Here is an 11086-nt window from a genome sequence, read left to right on the forward strand (position 1 = left end):
CTGTTAGGTCAACATACCACCATGACTGACTGAATTCACGCTCCAGGAGATGTTTGCATTTGACCATGAATAGGAAGCTTGAGCCAAGGAGCCACTCCTTGAAGATGGAAATTCACGGAGGGTAGGAGCAGTGGTGTACAGTATTTTGCAGGCAGGGGAAGCTCTAAAATCCCAATATCTGGGTCTGCACAGAGACTGGCGCTGCCACTGGGTGACCCTGAGGGAGTGAGGGCTCCTGGCCTTCCCTGTGGTGTCAGCACCGTGGTCAGGCTATTAACACTCTGACTGAGTTACTGCTCCCAATACCCCTCCCCCATCAGTCTCCACCCAGCAGCCAGAATGATTGTTCTGAACCAAAAAAAATCTGATCATGTCCCTCCTTTGCCTAAAAAACCTCTCATGGCTCCCCATGCCCTCAAGATAAAATCCTTTACCTGCGGCTGCATGATCTAGACTATCTTCCTCCAGCCTCTCCATTTTCACATCTCATGGTCCTATTAAAGTGGACTTCATAAGTTGCTTGAACATGCAATGCTCCCCACCCCTGGCACTCCCAGTCCCTTTGCTGGACTTATTCCTGCCCATCTCTCGTCTCTCATCTGGCTGCACACTTCTCTGGGCTCCCTCCCCAATGCCTTCACCTGGGCCAGCTTTCCCCACCCACCCTGGCACCTGCATCACCAGGCTTACCACTTGCTGGAGCCCACAAAAGAAGAAGCTTCCACCACAAAAGAAGCTCTCCCCCTGACAAAAGAAGAAGCTCTCCCCCCACAAAAGAAAAAGCTCTCCCCCAACAAAAGAAGAAGCCCTTCCCCCACAAAAGAAGTTCTCCCCCAACAAAAGAAGCTCTCCCCCAACACAAGAGGAAGGTGTCCCCCGATAAAAGAAGAAGCTCTGTGAGGTAAAGATCCTAATTAGTTTTTTCCCCACTCTACCCCAACACCTAGTACAAACAGAGTGATGTTAGTGACATTAGCTTGGGGCAGCTCCAAAACATAGTTGAATGAATAAAGGAAGGAAGGGCTCTATCATTCATTCATTAAATGTCTCCTTGTCTCCTCTAGGGCTAGGGCATAAAAAATAATCCCTTAAGTGTGTCCAGGGAGCATGCTGAGAACAGAGCAGCAGACTCCCCAGTGTAACCAGGGGACAGGTGAGGACATCAGCCTGGGCCAGTCCTCATCTCCCCTCACCCGGGCCCCAGCCTCAGTGGCCATCACTGCTGGGCAGCTCTGAGCTGTGTCTGAGCCACAGACATGGGATGGAGATTATGCAGAGAACTGTGGCCAAGAGCCAGCCACATGGGTCCCTGGGGCTCTCTCTCTCTCACCTGACCAGGTGGCAGGGAAGACAGGGAAGCAGAGAGAGAGAGAGTGTGTGTGTGTGTGTGTCTGTGTGTGTGTGTGTGTGTGCGTGCGCACATGCTCACACAGTCTGGCCACACATCATAACCCCACACACAGCCTTGCATCTGCACAGTCAGGGAGGAAGAAGGGCCTCTGCTTTTCTTCTACAGATGCCCAGTGACCCAAGCAGCTGGCCCTTGGACAAACTGCAGAAAGCAGGCAGCTGGCCTCCCTCCAGCCTGTTCCCCAAAGTGCTGTTACTCTGCCTTTCTCAGGCTTTGGGTTCTACACTAGATATTCTCTACTTGCACCTCCGGCTATAGTCTCTGCCCTTGTCCATGCTGGGCCCTGGAAGGCTGAGCCCTGTGAGCCGTCCCCTTACTCTTTCTTCTGTGCTCTCTGAGTTCTGCCTAAGGGCAGCCACCAGCAGATCAGGGTGCGGGAGTGAGAGTGGAGAATGTGCTGATTCTCCCTGCTCTCTCCCTGTCCAGACCCAGCTTAGCAATGGCTGCAGCGGTCCTCTCCCAGCAGTGCCTGCCAGGCATCCTTCCCCCAAGTCCCAGTTCCAATAGTGTGGGAAGCACCTCGCCCCTTCTGAAGGTGCTGACAGCTTCCCACTGTGCATGTCCCAGGGTACTTCCCTGGCCCTTGTAAGTTTCTCTTAACCCTGCCTGTACCTTGCAAACAGTCAGTTTTCAATTCCGCTTCTTTCATCCCTTCACAGGGTGCCATCTTGTTTTTCTCAGGTATAGATTTTAAAAAGGTCTCAAGTCCTGGGGACAACATTAACAGCCTCTCACTCCTGCCTCCCATCCCCTCCAGAATTCTCTGTAGTCAGATAAACTGCCCCTTCCACAGAGAACAGGACAGCCTGGAGGCTACAGAATATGCCTGCCAGAGAAGCAGTGTTGGCTGCCCCAGAATGCGCACATTGCATCATCCCATCCTCCTCCTAGATTGGCTCCATTGCCCTAGAAGGAGAGTGGCATTCCACCTCGGGGGAGCGGACTCGCAGGTAGGGAGGGGCCAACTGACATGACAACAAGTGAGATGCACCACACTCCCCTTTAATTCCCTTTATGACCTCTTCCCCTGGTGTGTACATGTATACCCTCAACTCCCCAGATGCTTCCATGCCAGGCCCAGGTGAGCAAAGTGGTCCTCAGTGTCCATTTGTACCTGTTTACACACACACAGATACATACACACACACACCCATACACACTCACGTTACACACACATACACATAGACTTAGCCTATGTTTGGAAAACACACCAAACCCTCACTTCTACCCGAGGCTCAATGAGGCCAGTGGCCCTTAGCACCAGCTCTCCCTACAGAGATCACATGGGCTTGGCCCTGTCCAGTGTGCCTCACCTATGGCCTGGACAGAAGGATATAGCAGACCCGGCATTTCATAGAATTATAAAATGGATCAGCAGAAAAGCCCCGTGAGATCCCTTAACCCAGTATTACCCAACAAGTGTTCCAGCAAGCATGATTCACTGAGATGCTCTGTAAAAAATAATGAAATTCCACAGTCCAGGGAGTTTGGGAAACAGCACACCACATCATGCTCTCTCAGACGATCGCAAACCACATAGGCACATCAAAGTCTCTGAGAGATCCTGAAGGAGAGGTACCTATTAAAGACGGCTTACCCCAGCATTTCACCAGATAGGTGGCAGACAGGGAAGAGACAATACATAGGCGATAGACAGTAGAGACAGATAGAATGATAATGTCCATAGATAATGTAGATAATATAGATTTTGTAGTTTAATTAATTGCACAGAACACACTTTTAAATAATATTAGACCAACCACTTGTATGTCATAAATGAAGAAGCAGGGACTCGGAGAGGGATTTGCTCAAGATCACATCGCTGGTAAAAGACAAAACTGGGCCTAGAACCCAGGCCTCCTAATCCTCGGTCTAGGCTCTTTCCAACAGGCCCTGTTCTATTTCTTTGTATTTAACTAACCCTAAGCCCCAGGATTTCTGGTAATCAAATAGATCAATGCTATTTCCAAAACAAATCCGAGTGTTAGTGATTTTGCTCTGTGACTTAACGCGGCCTCCCTCTTGGGCGTGCCCTCTGCTGAGGAAGGTGCCCCTTCACGCACCCCGGACTCTCAGGCCCACTGTGAGGGGTGGCAGGGCCCAGGGCAAAGGCCCAAGGGCTAGCCTGGCACTGGGCTCTGGACCTGGGTACCTGGATCCTATTATGCTACTGGGTCAAGGAGGTAGACTTCCTTACAGGTGTCCCCAAATGGGGACAGGACCTTGTCATGCCATCCCCAAGGATGAGGTTGGATGAAAGCTGAGGTCTGACCTGGGCCTAGGTGCCACTGCCCAGGCCTGGCACTTGTCCCACAGGACTCAGCTGCTAGAACCAGAGCTTCCTTCGCGGGCCTAGCCTTCTCAGAATGTGGACATCCCAACCCCCACATTCTATGCCCTGAGCTCCCAGCCACAGCCCCCTCTCTCCCACTGCTCATTCACAGTACAGATGCCCATTACCCTTGGTGGGCACACAGCATCCTCTCCCCCACTGCCACACTGTCACTGTGTGTGGCTATTTAGTGCTTTTCACAGGCACATCCTGTCTCCCCATGTAGCTCCAAAGCTTCCAGAGGGCAGAGGCAGGCCCTAATCTCACTCCACAGGGACAAGTGGTGAGCTTTGCACAGCACATGCAGGGAAGGAAGAGAACTGCCTTGCAGTGCCTAGGATGGTCCTTGACACAAAGCAGGCACAGGGGGTCCTCTGGGGTTGATTAGCAACTCTCCACATCCCAAAACAAAATAGAATTCATGTTGGGTGTATACGGCATCAGACAGAGAGTCACAGGGAAGAGTGGGCTCAAGGGCTCCTGGAATGCTACATAACCAACAGCTTTTCTAGGTCTCAGGTCCCTTGATCTGCCAGTACAAGGTAGGAGTTAAGGATTGATGAGGATGCTTCTGGCTCTAAATCTCTGATTTCATTACAGAGTCATAGACAGGGGAAAGCCCAAGCCACGTTTTCATCATTCTCTCCCCCAGCCTTTTAGCATAGAAGAAATTGAACAAAGCCTTGGGGAGGAGGAGATTGTGCTTGTGCCCAGGCTCAAATGAAGGCACTACCCTTCCCCCAACCCAGCGCACTTGCACTTGCACGAGTAAATCTAGCAAGACACACTTCAGACCCAAAAGCCAAGGGCTTTTGATATCCCAACCAGAGTTACATAAAACAGGAGATTCAGCCACGAAGACAGACCCTCTTGGCCCAGATACTCGGGAACAGATACTACGCACAGGAAAATGTGGGGTTAGCTCTTTTAAGCCAAGATCCCTGTGAGAGCCATTTCACCTCAATTTCTCTCCCCTCCCCACACCTTGGCAGACTGTTGCTTGAGCCCTTTGCAAATGAATAAACAGTGATTCCTACTGTGAACTCAGAAACCCACCCATGCCTGGGCTCCAGCCCTCTCTCCCCCACTTTCTGCAACCTCCATCCACCTCTGAGGCTTCTCTGCTTCTGTATCGAGGAGGAGGGAGCATGACACCAGAGGCCCCTCCATGTAGCACCTCAGCCCATGCTTCTTCCCCTTCTGGGGATGGAGGCAAGGCAAACACTTCCCTGACAGACAGGACAGAGCTGAGAGTCAACAGCAAGCAGTGTTTGTATCTGCTCCTGTGGCTAGGACACACAGCCTGGGTCCTGGGGGCTTGCCAGGCAGGCTATTGTCTGGCACTATTTGCCTTTGGGGCACTGGAGTGAGGAGGGAGAGGAGAGGCTGGGGTGAGGGTGGGATGGGGAGCAGAACCAGACCACAGAACCAGACCAGGGAGCCAGCCTTGGCGCCACAGGCCAGGAGGCTGGTTTGTGAAGCCTCTGAGTCAGGGTCACTGGAGCCCAGCACCTGGCCATCCTCCTGTCTGCCGGCTCAGAGGATCCAGGTGACAGCAGGAACTCCTCACCCCCTCAGAGCCATGGTCTTCCCTCTCCCAGACCCCTCAGTGCCCAGATCATTTCTCAGGGCTCTCCACCACCCCACCGCGGCATACACAGACACCCTGTCCTGCACCAGAGAAACAAAGGAAGATGAGGAGATGCTGCATGTATGGCCCAGAGGGTGCAGAGGACCTGCTTCTGGGGGGTGTCCAAAGCCGGTCCGCACATATTACAGGTGGCTGGGCTCACAAAAGCTGGCCTCCCTCAAAACCACAACCTGACACTTGTGTTTGCCCCTCAAACCCCCTTCCTCCATGAGTGGCTATTCATCAGTACTGCATCTGACTACATGCACAGAGCTACTACTACACATCTCTCAGCCGCTCCCTAACCCAGGCAGCCTGGAGCCAGAGCCCTGTCACCTAGTGCCGTGGGATCCTGAGCAAGTCACTTCCTCTTGAATCTGCATTTGCCCTCCCTCTCATCTGTCAGATGAGGGGTTGGACTCCTGGATCACTAAGGCCCCTTCCAGCTTCAAAGTGCCATAACCATAGTGTGAGGACCATAAGCCCTCCTAGACAGCAGAGCAGACTTTGATATTATAGCAATGCAACAAGAAGGACACGTGCCTTCTGGCCAGAGACAATTCAAACCACCAACTAATACATGGTTCTATTCAGGTTTTCGACCATACTTTGTGCATAACCACACTATGGAGTATATGCTACATGTCATATATTATCATGCTTTAAGGTGTGATATACATTTTGGAGTATATTCCACACTTGGTGCATATACCACACTTTGGAGTAGATACACACTTTGAGGTATATAGACACATTAGGTCATATAGACACTGGGGTATGTATACACCTTGTGTATATTACATACTGGCATATATCTCACACCTGGTGTAGATAGCACACTGCATAGACACCTCTCCACTGGGAGTGTTCTGAGAAGGGCTAATGCCAAAACTCTGGAAAGGTTCTGGGGTTAAGAGTACAGGCCCTAGAACCAGATAAAGCTGGGTACAACGCATTTCCACCACTTGTTAACCTTGAGCAAGTCACTTGCTCCGAGACTCAGTTTCTTCACCTGTGAAATGGGGATAGTAATAGAACTTACCTCACAGGGTTCTTGAGAAAAGTCAATGAGGCAATGCCTACAACCAGTTCACTGCAGCGTCCAGCATGTCAGAAACAATTAGTAAATGGTAGCTTTGTTATTGATGGAACGTTTAAAAAATTATAATGTACATTTTTTATTTTTTAAAAATCCACAAAATCAGATGTTTCCAGAGTCTTAAAGCTTTTGAAAACTCAGATAACAGACAAGAGGACCACTCCATTCATATTTATTTCACATTTGATCTGTAAACTTTTTTATTTAAAAAAAAAATCCACTGTCATTAGCAACATGTGCTGACATTAGTTTTTCTTTAGTCGAGTAAGGGTGCAGGCCTTAAATTGTCTCTGTCTAAAACATGTAGAAAGGCAGATGTAAACACAAGGTCTCCGCCCTCCTCCCCTGACTTTGGCAGTTCATCAATGACATGATCTCAATCAGAAAAGCAGGGAGGGGGGAAAGGACAACATTTTGATACCTAACAGCTCTTGGGGAAGGAACTGTACAGTTTGGCAGGCCCATTTGTCTTTTCAAACTGTTTACCTTGGGCAAATTGTATCAGGTTTGCTTCTTCCACATAATTTCCACTCCTTGGTGTCTAAAAACAGCAGCTAAAAGATTTCCCCATAGTCAGCACTTTCGGGGCAGGAGGGGCTCACAGACATACAAGATAGAAACATACATATTCTTCTTCAAGCAGTGGCCCTGGAGAGAGAGAGGGAACACTGGAAAGAGAGGTTTTAAAGTGAGTTACTGGGGCGAACAGTGCATCAGAGAATAATGGCTTTATACACAGGGCTGATGTGAGGCAGAAAGGTTCATTTACTTATGTCTTGATCCATCATCGTAATATTTACATAGGAAAAGGCAATTATGCTGTTAGGCACAGGAAAAAAATGGACAGAAATCTTTTCCCTGTCAGGAAATCTCAAAGCAGGTCCGTGTCGAAGGGACAGTCACCAGTTGCTGGTGAAAAGGACGACATAGAGGGACTTCATAACACCAGAAAGGGGTTGCATTGCAAAGGGGCTTGGCCTGAACCAGGCAGCTGTGTCTGCCTGGAAGGCATCTCTCCCAAGGCCAGGATTTCAACATCAAAACCAAGGCCAAGAGATATGGGGTCCCCATGTGTACTATCAAAAATAGTGTATATTTACAGTGGAGGTTGGGGAGGGCAGGCAGGGCTGCCCTTAGCGTTTTTTTAAAAAGAGAGAGAGAGTTGGGAATGGAAGGGGAATTAGCCAGGGCTAGGTGACCCTCATCCATTAACCCTTTGTGAGCCATGCCCTTGTAGTCCAGTGCTTGCTCTGAAGAGCTGTGAGGGCTGTACCAGGCAAAGAGGGTGAAAATACCTTTAGGAAGCAATACTGATTAGGGGTGGCCCGCTAGGAAGATGGCTCCAGGTCAAGAGTGGCCAAACCAACAACTGGGGATGCATGGGCCTCGCAGCAAGAACGTTTCCCTTGTAGGAGCAGCAGACGCCCGCCCGCAGGAGGCTGCAGAGCCACCCCAGACGAGGAAACGCAGAGCAGGCAGGGCCCGGGTTTCTGAGTGCCCTGGGGCTGAGCACCCCTCGATGCCCCCCGCTGCCTGATGCCCCCCGCTGCCTGCAGTCGGCGTGAGTCTACGCCGGCGCCAACGGAAACCTCACACGATCCGCTTCCTGTCCCCCCGACAGAGGATCTTCTTGAAGGCGCGGCGGAAATCGTGGTTGAAGATGGTGTAGATGACTGGGTTCAGCGAGCTGTTGCAGTAGCCGAACCAGAAGAAGAACTTGAAGAGCGTGCGTGGCACGGAGCACCCAACGGCCGTGAGCGTGTAGGTGAAGAAAAAGGGGAACCAGCACACCACGAACACTCCGATGACCACGGCCAGCACGAAGGTGAAGCGCTTCTCGCGGTTCTGCCGCCCGCGCCAGCGCGACGCCTTGGCGGCCCCGACGCGCTCCTCCCCCGGCCCTGCAGACGGGGTCCCGATCCCTGTCGCCCCCGGCCCGCGCCGCGGCAGGCTGTCCCCCGGCTTCACCTGGCTCGCCCGGGCCTTGCCCTTGCCCCGGGGACCGCGCTCGGGTCTGCGGGGCCCCGGAGGCCGCTCGGCGTGGTCGGACGACGAGCTCTCCTCCAGGTCCAGCGCGTCGGCGTCGCGCGGCCCGGCCGGCGCGGGCTCGCCAGGGGCGCCGTTGAGCTGGGTGGGCAGCGGTTCGGCCTCTGCGCCCCCCGGGCCCGCGCCGCGCTCGGGGCCCAGACCGTTGGGCCTCCGCTCGGCGCCCCCCGGCGGCGCAGCGGCGGCATCCGGACCCCGGCGGCTGGGTGGCACGCGGGTGCGACGCTTGGCGATCTGGTAGATGCGCACGTAGACCAGGATCATGATGAGGCAGGGAGCGAAGAAGGAGCCGATGCACGACGAGATGACGTACCACTTCTGGTCGTTGATCTCGCAGCGCGGCTCGGCAGGCTGCGGGCCGCCGCCGCCGCCCTTCTTCTCAATAGAGATGAGCGGCGGGAAGGAGATGACGGCCGAGATGACCCACACGGTGATGATGATGGCCTTGATGCGGCGCGGCGTGCGCTTCAGGTTGTACTCGATGGCCTGTGTGATGGACCAGTAGCGGTCCAGGCTGATGGCGCACAAGTGCACGATGGACGACGTACAGAAGAGCACGTCGAGCGCCAGGTAGATCTCGCACCACGCCTTGCCGAAGTACCAGTAGCCCATGACCTCGTTGGCCAGCGAGAAAGGGATGACAAGTGTGGCCACCAGGATGTCGGCCGAGGCCAGAGACACCAGGAAGAGGTTTTGGGGAGCCTTGAGCGCGCGGCTCGTGAACACCGCGATGATGACGAGCACGTTGCCGAACACAGTGAGCAGCATGAGCAGACCGGCCAGGCACACCAGCGTCAGCGTCACCTGCAGGGAGTAAGGGGTGGTCCGGGCGCCGCCACCCGGCGCCTCGGTCCCGTTCCAGCTCGCGTTGCCCGCGTCCGGCTGCAGGGAGCCCATGGGGGCAAAGCTGCCCTCGGCCAACGACTGCTCCTGGCGGAACATGAACGCGGGCGCCCGCTGGCCTGGGCCTGCTGCCAGCTGCCTTCCGGCCCGGCGCCCGTGGGTCCTCCTCTTCCTCCGGCGCCCCGCTCGCCTGGCTGCGGCTCACATAGGGAGGGGGCCGCAGGGAGGCCGGGCCCGAACTGGGCGACCGCTAGCGGCCCATGGCCCGGGTCCCGCGAACTGCGCCTGGCTCGCGCTCCAGACGCTCTCGGTGGGCGCCTTCTTGCTCCGAGCTCCTAATACAGCCAAGTTTTATTTCTAAGCGGCGGGAGAGAGTAGGGAAGAGCCGATGGGTAAAGAGAGATTTATTCTTCAAGAAGGGAGAACAAAAATCATCGGTGGCCTGATAACTTGGAAGGATGACAGGAAATTAAATATATATATATACATATCAATATCTGTATCTTGACTCTTGAGCCTGAGCGAAAGCAAGAGGTCTTACCGTGTGCGGGGCCCGCCCCCACCCCGGGAGGCAGCCGAGGGGTGCTGATGCGAGCTCAGGGTCCTATGTCTGTCGCCTTATATCCCCGAAGCGATTACCGACTCTGTGGCTTCCCCCAGACGCTGCGGTTCTGGCCCGGCCCGGCCCGGGGCTGGGGCGCGGACTCTGCCGCCTCTCGGAGCGCCGCGAGCCTTCCAAAGTTGTGCGCCCTGCTGGGGCTGGGGCGCACTGTGCGGAGCTCTGGGGCGGCGGCGGGGTGAGGAGTGTGGGGGCCGCATGAAGGCACCCCCGTCCTCAGGCGGGCCGGGGCAGGTGAACGATCAGCTCTCCAGGAGGCAGGGGTTCTCCTGGGCGTCCGCCTGGTGGGCGCCGAGCGCTGCTGGATGGGCCGGGGTCCGACGACAGCGCGAGTTGGGGCAGGAGCGCAAGGCGGGGAAGAAGGCGCTGGAGGGGCCGGGCGGCGGCACGCCGGCTGCTGGGCGTCTGCACGGAGCCGGAGCTGCTGCTGCTCCACTGCGCTCACGGTGGACTCGTTTTATAGCCCCAGGATCAAGCCGGCGTTGCTGAGCAGCCGGCGTCAGCCCCCACGTGGGAAGCCGACCCTCCCCCGCCCCTCGCACCACCCCTCCGCCAGTCTAGCGCCCGCGCCCAGCGCTGGACCTCGGGGAGCGTTGCCCTCAGGCGGGACGAGCCCTTTGGAGAGGCGGGTACCTTGAGCGAGAGGCTTAAAGAGGGAGCCCGGGGGTGGGGGGTAGGGGAGGAGCGGCCCCTGCTGGGAGTTGGCCATGCAGCTCCGGGCCGACGGAGCAGAACGCAACGGGCACCCGTGAGTGCCCCCAAGGAGCTGGATCTTGGGAGAAAAGGGAAGAAAAAATGGAAGGGAATCCCCGCCCAAATCGAGGGAAGTAACCTCCGGTGTGAGTTACATCTGGAGCAGCCCAGCTCCGGGCCAGAGCCGACCCGGTCCGCAGGTGCTCCTGGCTGCTGGGGAGAAAGGGGTCCTGGAGAGGGAGGAAGGCGCGGGTTCGGATGGAACCCCTGGGGCGGAATGGACCTCACCCACGGGGTAGTGGCAAAAGCCAGAGTTCAGACCTCCGCTTAGGGAAGAAGCGGCTACGTGTCCTCCCAGCCACGAAGCTGTCTGCGGGAAACGCGAGACCCGGGGTCTGGACCGCGCCACCTTA

At 55.2% G+C, this 11086-nt stretch overlaps 1 protein-coding gene across 3 annotated transcripts in view; it reads right to left on the reverse strand.

Moving 5' to 3' along the window:
* ADRA2A (adrenoceptor alpha 2A) overlaps window positions 1–10505 on the reverse strand; it is a 42116-nt gene extending 31611 nt beyond the window's left edge. For all 3 annotated transcript variants that reach the window (XM_058436023.1, XM_058436024.1, XM_032177945.2), the window contains exons 1-2: window positions 6959–10505; window positions 6416–6466 (exon numbers count right to left, since the gene is read on the reverse strand). In XM_058436023.1, coding sequence (XP_058292006.1) covers window positions 8063–9460 — 1398 coding nt within the window. In that variant the 5' untranslated portion in view covers window positions 9461–10505 and the 3' untranslated portion in view covers window positions 6416–6466; window positions 6959–8062. The remainder of the gene's footprint in view (window positions 1–6415; window positions 6467–6958) is intronic.
* Window positions 10506–11086: the final 581 nt, after the last annotated feature.

The sequence above is a fragment of the Hylobates moloch genome, unplaced genomic scaffold, assembly GCF_009828535.3.
Source record: "Hylobates moloch isolate HMO894 unplaced genomic scaffold, HMol_V3 SCAFFOLD_3, whole genome shotgun sequence".
Lineage (NCBI taxonomy): Eukaryota > Metazoa > Chordata > Mammalia > Primates > Hylobatidae > Hylobates > Hylobates moloch.